The sequence below is a fragment of the Macaca mulatta genome, chromosome 11 (assembly GCF_049350105.2).
Source record: "Macaca mulatta isolate MMU2019108-1 chromosome 11, T2T-MMU8v2.0, whole genome shotgun sequence".
NCBI lineage: Eukaryota > Metazoa > Chordata > Mammalia > Primates > Cercopithecidae > Macaca > Macaca mulatta.
The window spans coordinates 118,522,952-118,542,678 of NC_133416.1; the positions used below are offsets into that span (position 1 = coordinate 118,522,952).

Sequence of the window (19,727 nt, forward strand, 5' to 3'; positions counted from 1 at the left end):
AAAAAAGAAGAAAAGAAAAAAAATGAAAAATGTAGTTTAAAAATCTGTCTGCTTTTTTTTTTTTTTTTTTGAAACAGAGTCTTGCTCTGTTGTCCGGGCTGGAGTGCAGTGGTGTGATCTCAGCTTACTGCAGGCTCTATCTGCCAGGTTCAAGTGATTCTCCTGCCTCAGCCTCCCGAGTAGCTGGGATTACAGGCATGCGCCACCATGCCCAGCTAATTTTTGTATTTTTTAGTAGAGATGGGGTTTCACCATTTAGCCAGGCTGGTCTCCAACTCCTGACCTTAGGTGATCCACCCACTTTGGCCTCCCAAAGTGCTGGGATTACGGGCATGAACCACTGCACCCATCCCCAGTCTAGCTTTTTAAATGTGACATTGCACTATGGACATCTTTTCATTACATTTTCTTTCATTGCCTCGGAAGAGCCCACTGCAGGGATTTCCCGTATGTTATTCAGCCAGTCTCCTGTGGTTGATCTTGTAGATCATTGCTGACTTCTTTAGTTGTTGCCGTTTATTTAACTTTTCGTTTTGAGGTAACTTCTAATTTACAGAAGAATTGAAACAGAAGAACAGCAAACTTCCTGTACTGTACCCCGTTTGAACAGTTATTAATTTTGCCACAATCATGCTCTTTCTCTGCCATTTGAGGAATTCGTTGACATCTTGTCCCTTTAGCCCTAAATACTTCAGCAAGTGCTTTCCAAAAACAAGAAATTTTACAGTGGTAAAATACTGGCATGTATCCTACCATCTATATTCAGGTTTCTTCAGTTGTCCCAGTAATATCCTTTATATGTTACATAAATTTTTAGATACAACATATAAATCTTGGCCAGGCGCTGTGGCTCATGCCTGCAATCCCAGCACTTTGGGAGGCCGAGGCAGGTAGATCACTGAGGTCAGGAGTTTGAGACCAGCCTGGCCAACATGGTGGAACCCCATCTCTACTAAAAATACAAAAATTAGCCGAGTGTGGTGGCGTGCGCCTATAATTCCAGCAACTGGGGAGGCTGAGGCACAAGAATCTCTTGAACCCGGGAGGTGGAGGTTGCAGTGAGCCGAGAACACTCCACTGCACTCCAGCCTGGGTGACAGAGTGAGACTCTTGTCTCAAAAAAAGAAAAATTAGGCCGGGCGCGGTGGCTCAAGCCTGTAATCCCAGCACTTTGGGAGGCCGAGACGGGCGAATCACGAGGTCAGGAGATCGAGACCATCCTGACTAACACGGTGAAACCCCATCTCTACTAAAAAATACAAAAAAAAAAAAAAAAGAAAGAAAAATTAGCCGGGCATGGTGATGCACACTTGTGGTTCCAGCTACTCGGGAGGCTAAGCGGGGAGGATCACTTGAGCCCAGGAAGTCGAGGTTGCAGTGAGTTATCATCGAGCCACTGCATTCCATCCAGGGCAACACAGCAAGACCCTGTCTCAAAATGAATTAATTAAATAAAATATGTAAATTTCTTTTCCCTGTCCAGGATGAGATTCGAGATCACTTGTGTTTAGTTTTCATGTTTTGATTTGGACAGTTCTGCCTTTCTTTGTTTTCTAGTGTTGCCCTTTCTGAAGAGTAGAGGCTGTTACTTCCTGGACAGTCTGAGTTTGGTTGCCTGATGTTCCCTCGAAATCAGATTCGAGCTGTGTACTTGGGGCTGGGAATATCACAGAAGTGATGCCGTGTCCTTTTCAGGCCATCCTCTCAGGAGGCCCACGTTGCCAACTCATCCTGTGATTGATGATAGTAACTTGGATCATTGGTTAAGATGGTGCCCACCAGCACCTCAGGAGGCTGAGGCAGGAGAATCACTTGAACCCAGGAAGCAGAGGTTGCAGTGAGCTGAGATCGCACCACTGCACTCCAGCCTGGGTGACAGAGAGAGAGTCCAACCAGGTCTCTCTGCTGTGAAGTGGCTACTTTTCCCTTTGTAATTACTAAGCATCAACCAGGCGCAGTGGCTCATGCCTATAATCCCAGCACTTTGGGAGGCCGAGGCAGGTGGATCGTGAGGTCAGGAGATCCAGACCATCTTGGCTAACATGGTGAAACCCTGACTGTACTAAAAATACAAAAAATTAGCAGGGCGTAGTGGCACATGCCTGTAGTCCCAGCTACTTGGGAGGCTGAGGCAGGAGAATCACTTGAACCCGGGAGGTAGAGGTTGCAGTGAGCCGAGATCACGCCACTGCACTCCAGTCTGGGCGACAGAGCGAGACTCCGTCTAAAAAAAAAAAAAAAAATGGCCGGGCGCGGTGGCTCAAGCCTGTAATCACAGCACTTTGGGAGGCCAAGACGGGCAGATCACAAGGTCAGGAGATCGAGACCATCCTGGCTAACATGGTGAAACCCTGTCTCTACTAAAAATACAAAAAAAAACTAGCCGGGCGAGGTGGCGGGCGCCTGTAGTCCCAGCTACTCGGGAGGCTGAGGCAGGAGAATGGCGTAAACTCGGGAGGCAGAGCTTGCAGTGAGCTGAGATCTGGCCACTGCACTCCAGCCTGGGCGACAGAGCGAGACTCCGTCTAAAAAAACAAAAAATGGCCGGGCGCGGTGGCTCAAGCCTGTAATCCCAGCACTTTGGGAGGCCAAGACGGGCAGATCACAAGGTCAGGAGATCGAGACCATCCTGGCTAACATGGTGAAACCCTGTCTCTACTAAAAATACAAAAAAAAACTAGCCGGGCAAGGTGGCGGGCGCCTGTAGTCCCAGCTACTCGGGAGGCTGAGGCAGGAGAATGGCGTAAACCCGGGAGGCAGAGCTTGCAGTGAGCTGAGATCTGGCCACTGCACTCCAGCCTGGGCGACAGAGCGAGACTCCGTCTCAAAAAAAAAAAAAAAAAAAAATTACTAAGCATCATGTGGGGAGATACTTGGAGACTTTGTAAATATACCAGTCTAGTCCTCATCAAACTTTCATCCACTAGTTTTAGCATCCAGGGTGGTCCCTACCTGAGTGATTATTACTACAGTGGTTGCAAAATGGGTGGTTGGCAACTCTTGGCTGTAAGAAGCAAGCTTCCCGAAACTGGATGTTGTCTGTGCCAGATTATAGTAACCGCCTTCTCTTTCTCTGTGGCCCACAGCCAGTCCCACAGAACCAAGGTCCTCACCATCCCCACCCCCCAGCCCCACAGAGCCTGAGAAGAGCTCCCAGGAGCCGTTGAGCCTGTCCCTGGAGAGCAGCAAGGAGAACCAGCAGCCAGAGGGCCGCTCCAGCTCCTCGCAGAGCGGGAAGATGTACTCGGGCGGCCAGGCCCCAGGGGGCATCCAGGAGATCGTTGCCATGTCCCCCGAGCTGGACACGTACTCCATCACCAAGAGGGTGAAGGAGGTCCTCACAGACAACAATCTAGGTACGGAGCAGGTGGGAATCAGAGAGGCCGCCTCCCACCTGGGTTGGCTCCTACTTGCCTTGAAAAGGTGTCTGGAGCTGTGACCCAGTGGCTCATACCTGTAATTCCAGTGCTTTGGGAGGCCAGGGAGGGAGGATCGATTGAGGCCAGGAGTTTGAGGCCAACCTGGGCAACATAGCAAGATCCCATATCTTTAAAAAGCTTTAAAAAATTAGGTGAAAACTCCATGCATACCAACTTCACACGTGTTGGTACATGCCTGTAGTCCTAGCAACTCAGGAGCCTGAGGCAGGAGAATCGCATGAGCCCAAGAATTCAAGGCTGCAGTGAGCTATGATCATGCCACTGCATGCCAGCCTGAGCAACAGAGCAAGACTTTGTCTCTAAAAAAAAATAAATTAATGACTGGGCATAGTGGCTCACACCTGTAATCCCAGCATTTTGGGAGGCCCAGGCAGGCGGATCACCTGAGGTCAGGAGTTCGAGACCAGCCTGGCTAACATGGTGAAACCCCATCTCTACTAAAAATACAAAAAAATTAACTGGACGTGGTGGCGCATGCCTTTAGTCCCAGCTACTTGGGAGGCTGAGGCAGGAGAATCGCTTGAATCTGGGAGGCAGAGGTTGCAGTGAGCCGAGATCACACCACTGCACTCCAGCCAGGGCGACAGTGTGAGACCCCATCTCAAAAAAAAAAATCAATCAATAAAATAAAAAATAGGCCGGGCACAGTGCCTCACACCTGTAATCCCAGCACTTTGGGAGGCCAAGGCGGGTGGATCCCCTGAAGTCAGGAGTTCCAGATCAGCCTGACCAACATGGTGAAACTCCATCTCTACTAAAAATACAAAAATTAGCCAAGCATGGTGGCAGGCACCTGTAGTCCCAGTTAGTAGGGAAGCTGAGGCAGGAGAATCATTTGAACCTAGGAGGCGGAGGTTGTAGTGAACTGAGATTGCACCACTGCATTGCACTCCAGCCTGGGCAACAGAGTGAGACTCCATCTCCAAAAAAATAAAAAAGCTTCCTAAAATTAGCTGCAAACTTCATGCATACAAACTTCACACTTTGTAGTGAATGCCTGTAGTCCTCAGGAAGCTGAGGCAGGAGGACCGCACGAGCTTAGGAATTCAAGGCTGCAGTGAACTATGATCCTGCCATTGCTCTCCAGCCTGGGCGACAGAGAAAGACCTTGTCTCTAAAAACATTAAATTAAAAAAAAAAAAAAAAAGATAAAAGTGCCCATGGTGAGATCCCAGGGCACTGGAGTCAGCCCCAGGGCATCCAGGACCCTGTGTGAGGCATCTGGCTCTGACCTGGGTCTGGGATGGGACAAAGGGAGGTGAATGCAGTCTGAGAGTACCTGGAATTATCAGTCCACGGCTTTAAAAACTTCCTTCCAGGAAGATGTAGAGAACCCCAATCACTGCAGAACTCCAGCTCGGTCCTCAGCCAGTGCTAAGGTCCTTGCCAGCCACAGTGGAGAAATCTCTTCTAGGGCTCTTTCCCTTTTTGGGACACAAATTCCTCTGAGTCTTAAATGCAGGTGATGCCCCCCTCCTAGAGGGATGTACACAAACCCCAACATTTTCACTACAATTTCTATTATAAAAATAAGACATATTCGGCCGGGCGCGGTGGCTCAAGCCTGTAATCCCAGCACTTTGGGAGGCCGAGACGGGCGGATCACGAGGTCAGGAGATCGAGACCATCCTGGCTAACACAGTGAAACCCCGTGTCTACTAAAAAGTACAAAAAAAAAAAACTAGCCGGGCGAGGTGGCGAGCGCCTGTAGTCCCAGCTACTCGGGAGGCTGAGACAGGAGAATGGCGTAAACCCGGGAGGCAGAGCTTGCAGTGAGCTGAGATCCGGCCACTGCACTCCAGCCTGGGCGACAGAGCGAGACTCCGTCTCAAAAAAAAAAAAAAAAAAAAAAGACATATTCATAGTTTTAAAATATACCGAACAGTACAGGAAAAAAACAAGTTACTAAAAAAGTAAATAAGTCCCTCCACACTGGCCTCTCAGTCACACTCGTGTGTGTGTGTGTGTGTGTGTGTGTGTGTGTGTGTGTGTATTTTTTTAAGATGGAGTCTTCTGTCACCCAAGCGCCAGGCTGGAGTTCAGTGGTGCTATCTCAGCTCACTGCAACCTCCACCTCCCAGGTTCAAGCGATTCTCCTGCCTCAGCCACCCTAGTAGCTGGGATTACAGGCATAAGCCACCACTCCTGGCTAATTTTTGTGTTTTTAGTAGAGTAGAGACGGGGTTTCACCATGCCGGCCAGACTGGTCATGAACTCTTGACCTCAAGTAATCCTGCCACCTCATCCTCCCAAAGTGCAGGGGTTACAGGTGTAAGCCACCGTGCCCAGCCTACACTTCAGTTTTTTAATGTCTCCTTGACACTTTCTGAACACATACAAGAACATATATACACTTAATTTCCTCTCCTTTTTTTCTATATAGATGAAATGACACACATAGTGCGTTGCAACTTGTTTTGAAAAATGAACACTAGGCTGGGTGTGGTGGCTCACACCTGTAATCCCAGGACTTTGGGAGGCTGAGGCGGGAGGATTTTTGGAGGTCATGAGTTCCAGACCAGCCTGGGCAACATGGCGAAACCCCGTCTCTACAAAAAATACAAAAATTAGCTGGGCGTGGTGGTGCGTGCCTATAGTCCCAGCCACTCGGGAGGATAAGGCAGAAGGATGGCTTGAACCCAGAAGACAGAGGTTGCAGGGAGCCAAGATCACACCACTGCAGTCCAGCCTGGGTGACAGAGCCAAATCTTGTCCCAAAAAAAAATGAAAAATAAAAATACAAAAATTAGCCAGGTGTGGTGGCTCAAGCCCATGATCTCAGCTACTTGGGAGGCTGAGGTGGGAGGATCACTTGAACCTAGGAAGCAGAGGTTATAGTGAGCTGAGATCACACCACTGCACTCCAGCCTGGGTGATAGAGTGAGACCCTGCCTCAAAAAAAAAAAAAAAAAAGAGAAAAGAAAAATGAACAGCATTTTGTGGACACCTTCCCATGTTAGAATAATTTTGTAGGCCGGGTGCGGTGGCTCAAGCCTGTAATCCCAGCACTTTGGGAGGCCGAGACGGGCGGATCACGAGGTCAGGAGATCGAGACCATCCTGGCTAACACGGTGAAACCCCGTCTCTACTAAAAAAAATACAAAAAACTAGCCGGGCGAGGTGGCGGGCACCTGTAGTCCCAGCTACTCCGGAGGCTGAGGCAGGAGAATGGCGTAAACCCGGGAGGCGGAGCTTGCAGTGAGCTGAGATCCGGCCACTGCGCTCCAGCCTGGGCGACAGAGCCAGACTCCATCTCAAAAAAAAAAAAAAAAAAAAAAAAGAATAATTCTGTCACCTGCATTCTTTTTCACCGTTGGAAAGTGTTTCAGGCCATGGATGCGCCACAGTTTTTTACCTAACTGATGGGTATTTTGACTTTTTCCACTTTCCTGCTGCCTCTAAAAATAAGTCTGTGTGACCTTGGGCAAGTACAGCTATCCCAGGAAGTGGAACTGCTTGCTCCAAAACTGTGCATATTTAAAACTGGGATGGAATCTGTCAAATTATCCTCCAACATGGTGTTACACATTTGTATGTATGATGTTGGCAGACAATTTCAGGGATCTCCTAGGAGTAAAGAACCTCTTAAGCTAAAAAAGCACTTTTGGGCTGGGCCCAGTGGCTCACACCTGTAACTGCAGCACTTTGGGAGGCCAAGGCAGATGGATCACCTGAGGTCAGGAGTTCGAAACCAGCCTGGCCACCATGGGAAACCCCATCTCTACTAAAAATACAGAAATTAGCCGGGTGTGGTAGTACGTGCCTGTAATCCCAGCTACTCGGGGAGCTGAGGCAGGAGAATTGCTTGAACCTGGGAGGCAGAGGCTGCAGTGAGCCAAGATCATGCCACTACACTCTAGCCTGGGCAACAGAGCGAGACTCTGTCTCAAAAAAAGAAAAAAAGAAAAAAAACTTTTGTTGGTTGCTGCCTCGTCCGGCCCCCAAATCTCTTTTACAGACAGTCCCCCCTCAGCTTCACATCAGGTGCGGGTCCTCTGCCGTCTCTGGCCCTCCCTTCTGAGTCAGTGGAGATAGCCTCGAGGCTCTCCCCTGTGTCTCTGGCCTGTTCCATGTCTCTCCTGGGAGCAGGCTTCTCTGCCCAGCCTGGGGTAACAGGTTGCTCCCCTCCCTTATCCCCAGGGCAGCGGCTGTTTGGGGAAAGCATCCTGGGTCTGACGCAGGGCTCCGTGTCTGACCTGCTGTCCCGGCCCAAACCCTGGCACAAGCTGAGCCTGAAGGGGCGGGAGCCTTTTGTCCGCATGCAGCTGTGGCTCAATGACCCCCATAACGTGGAGAAGCTGAGGGACATGAAGAAGCTGGAGAAGAAAGGTAAGACTTGGGCAGGGGATGGGCCCCAGCACTGGATCTCAGATTTTCCCCAGAACCATACCTAGCTGTAACCCACATAAACCCAGGGCCCCCGTAGTCCAGTCTCAGCCTGGTATGGGACTACATGAAATAGCAACCTTGAAACACAATGTAACAATGTAATTGAAAGCAATGAAGATATTTACAGCCTGTGGCAGTGGCGGGGCATGGGTAGTCCTGGCTACTTCGGAGGCTAAGGCAAGAGGATCGCTTGAGGATCACTTGGGAGGATAAGGCAGGAGGATCGTTCAAGGCTGCAATGTGCTGTGATCAAAGCTGTGAATAGCCACTGTGCTCCAGCCGCGCAGTGCAGTAAGACCCCATCTCCAATTTTTTTTTTTTAATTTGTAAATATTTACTACCTCTCCCATGAAAAGCCAATACTCTGCCAGGTGCAGTGGCTCACGCCTGTAATCTCAGCACTTTGGGAGGCCGAGGCAGGCAGATCACCTGAGGTTGGGAGATCAAGACCAATCTGGCCAATATGGCAAAACCCCATCTCTACTAAAAATACAAAAATTAGCTGGGCATGGTGGCGCACACTGTAATCGCAGCTACTTGGGAGACTGAGGCAGGAGAATCACTTGAACCCAGGAGGTGGAGGTTGTAGTGAGCTGAGATTGCGCCACTGCACTCCACCCTGGGCGACAGAGCAAACCTCTGTCTCAAAAAAAATAAATAAATAAAATAAAAGGAAAGGAAACTGAATACCCCATCTCTTGGTGTCCTTTCACGCCTCTGAAGCTACCCCAAAGTCTGTGGCCAGCCCCAACTGCCTATTTCCCAAAACTCTGTGTACCTCCCTCCCTCCCTCCTCTGCCTCAACTCCCTGTTTTGTAGATCAGCCCTTGGCCCATAACAGATTCTACATAACAAAGGACAGGACCAGCAAACAGGAACCCTCTCTTGTAGGGCTGGGCAAGGAGATGGCAAGTTCTCACATTATGTGACATTATATCCTGATAAGATAAGCTGGCATTGTCTACAGCCATACCACACTGAATACGGGATCACGTCTGATCTCAGAAGTTAAGCCGGGTCAGGCCTGGTTAGTATTTGGATGGAAGATCAACTGGCATTGAGCTGGGCGCCCAGTCTCATGCTATGCATAAAGGATTACTCCGTATTTCCGAAGGTTCAAAGTCCATTGGAAGATAAGATAGGAGCGGTTGAAGTTGCCATCCAGGGCGTGAGGGCAGGTCGTGTGATGACCTAGGGATATGCCAGGCTCTGGAGAGCACCTAGGGCTGGGCCATCATCATCAGACAATGCTATGGTTGAGAACTTGACCTTCTACCTCCTTGCTGTGTGACGACCTTGAGCTAATTACTTTCCCTCTCTGTGCTTCCTTCTATTTCTGAAAAAGAGAGCTAGCTCAGTGTGGTGGCTCATACCTGTAATCCTAGCACTTTGGGAGGCCAAGGTGGATGGATCACTTGAGGCCAGAAGTGATGGCCAACATGGTGAAACCCCATCTGTACTAAAAATACAACAATTAGCCGGGCGTGGTGATGCATGCCTGTAATCCCAGCTACCTGGGAGGCTGAGGCAGGAGAATCGCTTGAACCTGGGAGGTAGAGGTTGCAGTGAGCCAAGAGGATCATGCCACTGCACTCCAACCTGGGTGACAGAGTGAGACTCCATCTTAAAAATGCATTTTCAGAGCCACAAAGCATTGCTGTGAGGATTAAGTAAGACCCTCATACCTTACTTCTTTCATTCTGAAGTGGGCTTTTTTCTCCCCAACATCTTCATGATTTGGGGTCAACATGCACCATGCAGTCAGTAAGTCATTTAGATTAGTGTCCTTACCTACCGCCCACCAAAGGCTGTTCAGAAATTCAGGGATGCTTCTGACAATCTAGAGGATATCGTAGGCTAGGTGTGGTGGCTCATACCTGTAATCTCAGCACTTTGGAAGACCAAGGTGAGAGGATTGCTTAAGGCCAAGAGTTTGAGACCAGCCTGGGCAACAGAGTGAGACCCTACCTCTATGTAAAAAATAAAGTAAAGGTTCCTCTTCAAAGACTTTCCTCCCGATTTAATTAGGAATAAATAGTAACTTCTCTTAGAAGGAAAATTTATTCAAAGATCTGTGCTAACATTCTTAAATATCTGCTAGCCATGATAAAGAAATCAATGTACTTTATGTTTGCTCCCACAATTTAGCCTAAATATTTGCCCTGGCATGCCTATACTGGTCCAAACAAGCGTTAGGTCATAGTCTGTTCCTTTTCCTTCTTTGAAGGTGTTTTTACCTTTCTCAGCGTTCTACAAGTTACTTCCTCCTTCCTTTGTTCTCCTCTGCCTTTGCCTCTTTTAAAAAGTTCTAAGTTGCTAGCCAGTCAGGACAAATACAGAATGTGAGGTCCCGTTCCAGTCAGTGGAAACCGGACACAGCAGTAGGGTGGACACATCAGATTATAAATGACTCTGTTTCGTTTGTTCAGTGTACTCTTGTGGCAAAACTGCTGGCAAGTAAGTGTACCCTTTCAGCAGAAAGTATAAAAATGGTCTTGCTAAGTAAATTAAATTTATGTTCAAGTGCTATTTCTTTACGGCACCAGGGAAGAAGCATTTCAAACACTCTACAAAACAATTTTTTCAATGAGCCGGGCATGGTGGCACGCACCTGTAGTCCCACCTACTCAGGAGGCTGAGGCAGGAGGATCGCTTGAAAGCAGGAGTTCAAGGTTGCAGTGACTTGTGATTGTGTCGCTGCATTCCAGCCTGGGTGACAGAGAGAGACCCCATCTCTACAAAAAAAATTTAAAAATTAGCCGGGGGTGGTGGTTCACACCTGTAATCCCAGCTACTTGGGAGGCTGAGGCAGGAGGTTTGCCTGAGCCTAGTTGGTTGAAGCTACAGTGAACTATGACTGCACCCATGTACTCCAGCCTGGGTGACAGAGTGAGACCCTGTCTCTACAAAAACAGAGAGAATACCGTGGAACACCCTGTTTCGAGTGCTTCCTATGTGCGAGGAATGATCCTAAGTCTTCGCTCATGCCAGGGCTCCCTGGCTGGTGAGGTCAGGCTAGCATCTTGTGGCGTGGGGGTGGGAGTTGAGAGATGCAGGAGAGTGAGGAGGGAGAAAGGCTGGGGGGCATGCCCCTAAGCTTAGGGCATGATGGCTTCCTCCTAGTGGGCCTGACAGATGCACTCCCACCATGGGACTCCTGCTGCCCAGGAACTGATGGGGTGGGGACAGCACCTCTCAGCCCTCCCTCTCTCCCCGGCTCCAGCCTACCTGAAACGTCGCTATGGCCTCATCAGCACCGGCTCAGACAGTGAGTCCCCGGCCACCCACTCAGAGTGCCCCAGCCCCTGCCTACAGCCCCAGGACCTGAGCCTCCTGCAGATCAAGAAACCCCGGGTGGTGCTGGCACCTGAGGAGAAGGAGGCGCTGCGGAAGGCCTATCAGCTGGAACCCTACCCCTCACAGCAGACCATCGAGCTCCTCTCCTTCCAGCTCAACCTCAAGACCAACACCGTCATCAACTGGTTCCACAACTACAGGTGGGACTATGGGGGCATGCCCACAGGGCGGGTGGCAGAACCCAGGTGGGACCCCTTCCCCATCTGAGAGCCTGGAGGGAGCCCCACATAGCCTCTGGGAGATGGGAGACCCCACCACATAGGCACTTAGATATAGAACACAGGGCCAGGTACAGTGGTTCATGCCTATAATCCCAGCACTTTGGGAGACCAAGGCGGGAGGATCACTTGAACCCAGGAGTTCGAGACCAGCCCAGCAGCATAGGGAGACCTCTCTACAAAATAAATACATAAATAAATAAATTAGTTGTGTGCAGTGGCATACACCTGTAGTCCCAGCTACTTGGGAGGCTGTAGTGAGAGGATTGCATAAGCCTAGGAGGCGGAGGCTGCAGTGAGCTACCATCACACCACTGCACTCCAGCCTGGGTAACAGAGCGAGACCGTGTCTCAAAAACAAGAAAAATGAGACTGAGGTGGATCACCTGAGGTCAGGAGTTTGACACCAGCCTGGCCAACATGGTGAAACCCTGTCTCTATTAAAAATTTTAAAATTATCCTGGCATGGCAGTGCGCACCTGTAATCCCAGCTACCTGGGAGGCTGCGGTGGGAGAATTGCTTGAACCTAGGAGGCGGAGGTTGCAGTGAGCCAATATCATACCACTGTACTCCAGCCTGGGCGACAGAGCAAGACTCTATCTCAAAAAAAAAAAAAAAAAAAGTAAATCGCAGGCAAATGTGGAAGAAATCCCAGCTCCATTACTTTCAGCTGTGGAGCCTTCTTCACTTCCCTGAGCCTCAGTCTTCTAACCTGTAAAATGGGGTGGACAGTAGCTGGATCTACTTCATCGAGTTGCACAAAGGATTGATAGACTAACATAGTTACATAAAATACCTAGCATGTAGGCCAGGCACGGTGGCTCACACCTGTAATCCCAGCACTCTGGGAGGCTGAGATGGGCAGATCACCTGAGGTCAGGAGTTTGAGATCAGCCTGGGAAACATGATGAAACTCCATCTCTTCGAAACATACAAAAATTAGCCAGGCATGGTGGCGCATGCCTGTAGTCCCAACTATGTGGGAGGCTGAGGCAGGAGAATCCTTTGAACCCAGGAGGCGGAGGTTGCAGTGAGCTGAGATCATGCCACTATACTCCAGCCTGGGCAACAGAGTGAGACTATCTCCAAAAAAAAAAAAAAATATCCAGCACATAGTATGTGGTAGGTATTGATGTGATTATTGTCATTATTTTTATTATTATTTCACCCTGTTTGCCCTGTGTCTGCCTCAAAGAAGGGACAGGGAAAGGTATTTGGGGGTACAGGCCTGAGGAACCCTGACTATTCATTGAGCCTCAGGTTGGATCCCTGATTTCGTGCTCCTGGCCCCTCCCACCGCTGAAACCAAAAGAAACCCCCCTGATATCCTTTTCAGGCTCCACTACCTCAGGGAGTGGGTGATTCCTACTTCAATGGCTGCTGCTTTCCATAGCTCTTCCCACTCTTGATTCCCTGTTCTCACAAGTCACTGGCCTGCAGTAGGTTGAGCTTCCTAGGAGTTTAGTCCCAGGGCTGGCTCTGAGGAGACCCCTGTAAAGAATGCTTGATGGGGGAATTTCAGGGACCGTCTCTGAGGAACACCCCCCACCCCGCCCCTGCCAAGCTTCCTGAGCAGGAAAAGTCTCTGGTACTCACATGGTACCACAGAAGAAAATCCACTCATCCATTCTAGGGGAAGAGAATGTCTCTTGATCCCCAAGGGATCAAGGAAAGAGGAGATTGGTGGGAGGAGCAACTGAGCATCTTCTCTCTCCTAGGCACCAGGGGCCCACAGACCCGAGTCCGTACCCTCTCTCAGTCCCCAATCCCTCCATAAGTCATTTTACTTCTCCAAGTCTCACCCTTATTTTACAGATGAGGAACCTAATACCTATCCCGCAATGTATGATTGTAGATCAAATGAAATAACTCTGGGTATAAACGCATTATAAAATACAGTTTGGGCCAGTCACAGTGGCTCATACCTGTAATCCCAGCACTGTGGGAGGCCAAGGTGGGCGGATCACCTGAGGTCAGGAGCTCAAGACCAGCCTAGCCAAAATGATGAAACCCATCTCTACTAAAAATACAAAAGTTAGCCAGGCATGGTGGCAGGGGCCTGTAATTCCGGCTACTCGGAGGCTGAGGCACGAGAATCACTTGAACCTGGGAGGTGGACATTGCTTTGAGCTGAGATCACATCACTGCACTCCAGCCTGGGTGACAGTGAGACTCTGTCTCAAACAAATAAATAAATAAAATAAAATATGGTTTATCATCTGGCTCAGAACAGAGCCTGCCAAATAACAAATGACATAGGTCCTTAAAGCCTGCTCATTTCCTTCCCTCCCTGGGGGATATGGGGACATCTTCTCGCCTCTGATTCCCCACAGGAACTGAGCACTCCATTATTATCCAACATATTCATTCAACAAACGTTTCTAATGTATGCATAGTGAACCAATCCCCGCCCTTAAGGACCTTACAGTCATAAAATAGAACATTTCACTTATAATCTAGTAAATGCTGTGAAACAGGAAGGAACAAGGGGCTAAGGGAAAAGGGAATTCTGCCTGGGGAGGACTTTACAGAAGTGATATTTGAGATGGGTTTTGAGGGATGAATAGGAGTTTGCACAAAGGAGAAGAGAGAATTCCACTCTCAAAGAACTCTCAAAGGGTTATAATTACAGAAGAACACATTATTTCATTTGGTAAATGTTTACTGAGCATCTACTCTGTACCGGACGCCACAGAAAACAAAGTCCCTCCCCATCGAAGCTCTTCCCATTGGAGGGAGCTGAGGGAGATGGGGGAGAACTCTGGAAGGTGGGCAAGGTCACCTTTGTGGGGGGATTGGGGATTGAGAGACGGTATGGACTAGATGATCCGTCACAGTTCCTCCAGGCCCAGGATCCTGGGATGGGGCTCCACAGGACCTGGGCAGGGAGGCAGGGGCAAGAAAATAAAAGCCAGACTGCTGGGTTCAGAGCCCTGTGACCATGCCAATTCCTGTGCCCTCTCAGCCTGGTCTCCTTTATCAATGCAAATCAGATCAGTATATCATTATGAGATTATTATATTAGGTTGGTGCAAAAGTAATTGCAGTTTTTGCCACTTTTGTTTTGTTTTGTTTTGTTTCTGTTTTTGTTTAGTAGAGACGGGGTTTTGCCATGTTGGCCAGGGTAGTCTAGAACTCCTGACCTCAAGTGATCCACCTGCTTTGGCCTCCCAAAGTGCTGGTATTACAGGTGTGAGCCACCGTGCCCAGCTGGGTTTTGCCATTTTTTTTTAAATGTTTCTTGATCCATTTTAAAGGATTTGCCATTTTTAAAAAAAAATGGTTTTGCCATTTGAAAAAGTCACAAAAGGCCGGGTATGGTGGCTCATGCTTGTATCCCAGCACTTTGGGAGGCTGAGGCAGGCAGATCACAAAGTCAAGAGATCGAGACCATCTGGCCAACATGGTGAAACCCCTTCTCTACTAAAAATACAAAAATTACCTGGGTGTGGTGGCGCGCACCCGTAGTCCCAGGTACTCGGGAGGCTGAGTCAGGAGAATCACTTGAGCCCAGGAGGCAGAGGTTGCAGTGAGCTGAGATCGTGCCCCCACTGCACTCCAGCCTGGAAAAAAAAAGTGAGACTCCATCTTGGAAAAAAAAAAAAAAAAAAAAAGAAGTCACACAAAAAAGAATAAAAAAGGCAGAAAATCCAATTACTTTTACACCAACCTAACAGAAAATGAAATAAACAGGCTGGGTGTGGTGGCTCATGCCTGGGCAACACTTTGGGAGGCCGAGACTGGTGGATTGCTTGAGGTCAGGAGTTCAAGACCAGCCTGACCAACATGGTGAAACCCCGTCTCTACTAAAAATACAAAAATTAACCAGGCATGGTGGCGCCCACCTATAATCCCAGCTGCTCGGGAGGCTGAGGCAGTAGAGTTGCTTGAACCCGGGAGGCAGAGGTTGCAGTGAGCCGCGATTGCGCCACTGCACTCCAGCCTGGGCAACAGAGTGAGACTCCATCTCAAAAAAAAAGAAAAAAGAAAACAGCAAAAAGTGCTTAGCCTAGTGCCCAACACAATAAAGCGCTCATTATTATTATGTTTGTAACTATATAGCTGCTAATAGTCTATATTAGTGTAATTTATTGTTCACATAAATGGCCAGGGAGCCCCAGCATTGAAGGTGCTAAGGAAACAGAAACCCCTGTTGCTTTATGACCTTGGAGAAGTTATTTAAAATTTCTTGACCTCATTCGCTGTAAGAAAATAATTGGGTCTGGGCCCAGTGGCTCAAGCCTGTAATCCCAGCACTTTGGGAGGCCAAGGTGGGTGGATCACCTGAGGTCAGGAGTTCAAGACCAGCCTGGCCAACATAGCAAAACCCTGTCTCTACTAAAAATACAAAAATTACCCAGGCATTGTGGCACACGCCTATAATCCCAGCTACCCAGGAGGCTGAGGCAGGATAATTGCTTGAACCCGGGAGGCAGAGGTTGCAGTGAGCTAAGATCGCACCACTGCACTCCAGCCTGGGTAACAGAGTGAGACTGTCTCATAAAAAAGAGATAAAACTAATCATAATCATTTATTTGATTTAGCCCAATATAAACATTATTAATGAGACCTTTCACTTTGTTTTGTATTAAGCCTAAGAACAGGTGTGTATTGTACCCTTACAGCACATGTCAATCTGGACTAGCCTCATGTCAAGCACTCGAGCCATGTAGGGCCAGTAACTGCTATGTTGGCCAGCACAGGTCTAGATCATCTGCTTTGGGATTCAGTAGTCATGAGTTCAAGTCTCGGTTCTGCCACTTACTAGCTGTGTGACCTGGGACAAGTCACTTAACATCTCTGAGCCTTGTTTCCTGTGAAGTGGAGATAATAATAGCACCCACCTTGTGGTGTTGTTGAGAAGACTTAATAAGATGGTGCAAGTATGGAGGCTTAGTGCCTAGAGAGCCCCAGGGCAGTGGGTGGGATCAAAATGCCATGTATGCAGATGGAGTCCAGGGTTTGGGTGTCCCCTGTCCAGCCCCAGGCTCACCGTCGTCTCTGCCCCAGGTCCCGGATGCGCCGGGAGATGTTGGTGGAGGGGACCCAGGATGAGCCAGACCTTGACCCAAGTGGGGGTCCTGGAATCCTACCGCCAGGCCACTCCCACCCGGACCCCACCCTGCAGAGCCCTGACTCTGAGACTGAGGACCAGAAGCCAACCATGAAGGAACTGGAGCTTCAGGAGGGCCCTGAGGAGAACAGCACACCCCTGACCACCCAGGACAAGGCCCAAGTGAGGATCAAGCAGGAACAGACAGAGGAGGATGCCGAGGAAGAGGCAGGCAGCCAGCCCCAGGACTTAGGGGAGCCAGACAAAGGCCAAGGTCCCCCCAAAGAGGAGCATCCCGACCCTCCGGGTAATGACGGACTCCCAAAAGTGGCTCCCAGTCCCCTCCTTCCAGGTGGATCCACCCCAGACTGTCCCTCACTTCATCCCCACCAGGAGAGTGAGGCTGGGGAGCGGCTTCACCCGGACCCTTTAAGTTTTAAGTCAGCCTCAGAGTCCTCACGCTGCAGCCTGGAGGTGTCACTGAACTCGCCCTCAGCCGCCTCCTCGCCAGGCCTCATGATGTCTGTGTCACCTGTCCCCTCCTCCTCAGCTCCCATCTCCCCATCCCCTCCTGGCGCCCCCCCTGCCAAAGTGCCGAGTGCCAGCCCCACTGCTGACACGGCTGGAGCCTTGCATCCCAGTGCCAAGGTGAACCCCAACTTGCAGCGGCGGCATGAAAAAATGGCCAACCTGAACAGCATCATTTACCGACTAGAGCGGGCTGCCAATCGGGAGGAGGCCCTGGAGTGGGAGTTCTGAAAGCAGGGTGAGGGGGCAAGGGACATACCCTGGTAACTACCTTCCTTTTCTCACTCACTCTCCTCAACAGGGTGGGGTAAGGGAGGGAGGAACTCAACCATCAAAATGTGGACAGCAATGTTATGCCGTTTACGTTTTTTGTTGTAATCCTAGTTCTATGAAGTTGTGTGAGCAGGTGGGTCAAATGCCATTGCCTCCACTTTTCGGCACCCCCTGCTCCTCTTCACCCTGACCCCTCTGCAGAAGTCAGAAGCAAAATGGCACCACATATTCACCTGAAAACTCCAAACTCTTTTAGAAAAATAAATAAATATTTATAGACCTCTTTTAGATATTTTAATAAAGGATCCTTTGGAATTTATCCCAGCTGATGCTGTTTTGATATTACAGAGAGTTATAAAATCAGGATGCTGTCACAACTGTTGCGAAGTATACACTGAAGTTGTGTCATTTTTGCCACTAGATGAGATTAAAAGAAGACAATTGTTCAAAGCCATCACAAAACACTATAAGACTGACCAAAATCTAGATAACCTTTGAACCATGATTTTTTTCCACATCTGTCTGTGAGACACAGCACATTGCTACTGCCCTTCCAGAAACTGTGCTAAAAAGAGAAAGTCCAAAAGACTCTAAACGAAAATCTTAATGCCGTTGAGGATGTGTTTCATTCTGGTGGTCTGTTTTGCAAGCTTGATAACACAAAATATCCGTGCCATTGTAAATGTTGTAGAGATGTGGGCTGTGGCCCAACCGTCCTATAAGAGATGTAGCATGGTACAGAACAAACTGCTTACACAGGTCTCACTAGTTAGAAACCTGTGGGCCATGGAGGTCAGACATCCATCTTGTCCATCTATAGGCAAGAAGTGTTTCCAGATCCTTTGGAAAGGTGGGCATGGGGCAGGTGCTTGGAGAGTGGCATTTGAACCAGAGGGACCCCATTTCCCCATGTGAACCATAGGCACAACCCAGGAAGTTTCCCCACTTGTAGGAGTGTGGGTATTCCAGAGCAAGACTGTGGCCACCATCTTCCCCTCTTGGTGTTTTCCAAAAGTGACAGTGTTGGTCATCCCATGACCACTGAAGCTTAGTAACCAGCGCCAAAAAGTAGATTCATCAAACTAGAGATCCCAGCTCCCCTTCTCGCCATCTTCTTTCTCAAGTTGACCCTGGTGCTGTTTCTGGAAGGCATCTGCAACTCCAAGTCCATGCAGAACTCTGGAAGGCCAAGTTCATCGCAGCATGTTCACCATATCCCAGCCTCCAAATCTACCCTCCTACCTTCCAACGCATGACCTGTTGGGGAGCAGAGACTCAACCCCCAACTCAAAGGAGCCCTTCCTCCAGCGTCTTTGGCATGGTTTCTAGGGTGAGAGTTCCCAATTTGGATGGAACGGCCACCATATTGGTTATTGAATCTCTCTCCCTTGTTTTTATTACGTTTCCTTTTTCAAACTGTCCGTGGGAAGGCTGAATTGGGTGACTCCCCAGAATGAAGATGAAAAGGTGACTATAATCAATGCCGATGCAATGCCAGTGGGTGAGATGGCCGATGGAGGTTTCAAAGATGTAGCTAGCATTTTGAAACCATATAGGCAAAACCCAGCAACCAGAAGGGGACAGATAAGGACCGTTCCAGAAATTTCAACTCTCACATCCAGCCCAGGCTGCAGTCTCCACACCAAACAGTCAACAAAACACAAACCCTGAAGGAAAACCTTTTCCATACACCCAGGCTATGCATTGAAGAGTTTTCCACTGTATACATTTTTATCCAGATGAAGGTATTTTTATATTTTGACAATAGGAAACAGTGACCAATTTTCAGAGTAATCAAATCTGGAACAAATGAAACATCTCCTTTTAGCCACCACCACCCTGTTGCAATTAAGACAACCGTGGGGGAACACACCACTTTTTACTGTTGAAACCAACACAACGTTGAAATCCAGGCTTACACGCAGACTCCGATTCCTAGAGAACTAAATTTGGCTTTAGTGTGACGGGATTTGATTAAGCACTTAGTATAGTCTTTTGAACACAGAAATCCTGTTGTACTTAAAGCTAGCGGACCCGTGAACAACTTTGTCAGGTTCACGTCCTATAACGGTTAAAAAAATACACACACATACACAAACCGTTTCTATGAGAGATTGATGAACTTTGTTTAAAATTTTAAAAAAAGGAACACGTTCTGTAAACGAGTCGCTAAATACAGAATTGTATAATAATTCTGGGTGTCTTGCTTCTTTGTTCTGGGACTAGGAGTACAAACTGGAGGTCAGATCGGGCCCTCAGAGATGTTTTACAAAATGGTATTTTTTACAACTAATTTTTGTTTTGTTTTTTTAAGTTCTAGAGTACATGTGCACAACGTGCAGGTTTGTTACATATGTATATACGTGCCATGTTGGTGTGCTGCACCCATTAACTCGTCATTTACATTAGGTATATCTCCTAATGCTATCCCTCCCCCCCTCCCCCCCTCCCCACAATAGGACCCGGTG

The 19,727-nt window shown here is 48.7% G+C and overlaps 1 protein-coding gene across 13 annotated transcripts in view; it reads left to right on the forward strand.

The window, feature by feature from the left end:
* Positions 1-19,451, forward strand: part of CUX2 (cut like homeobox 2) — a 322,157-nt gene extending 302,706 nt beyond the window's left edge. For 7 of the 13 annotated variants that reach the window (XM_028829880.2, XM_077954995.1, XM_077954997.1 and 4 more), the window contains exons 19-22: positions 3,087-3,356; positions 7,581-7,769; positions 11,053-11,326; positions 16,416-19,451. In XM_028829880.2, coding sequence (XP_028685713.2) covers positions 3,087-3,356; positions 7,581-7,769; positions 11,053-11,326; positions 16,416-17,217 — 1,535 coding nt within the window. In that variant the 3' untranslated portion in view covers positions 17,218-19,451. The remainder of the gene's footprint in view (positions 1-3,086; positions 3,357-7,580; positions 7,770-11,052; positions 11,327-16,415) is intronic. The other 6 variants (XM_077954996.1, XM_077954998.1, XM_077955004.1 and 3 more) reach the window with 4 other exon arrangements.
* The last annotated feature ends 276 nt before the right edge of the window (positions 19,452-19,727 follow it).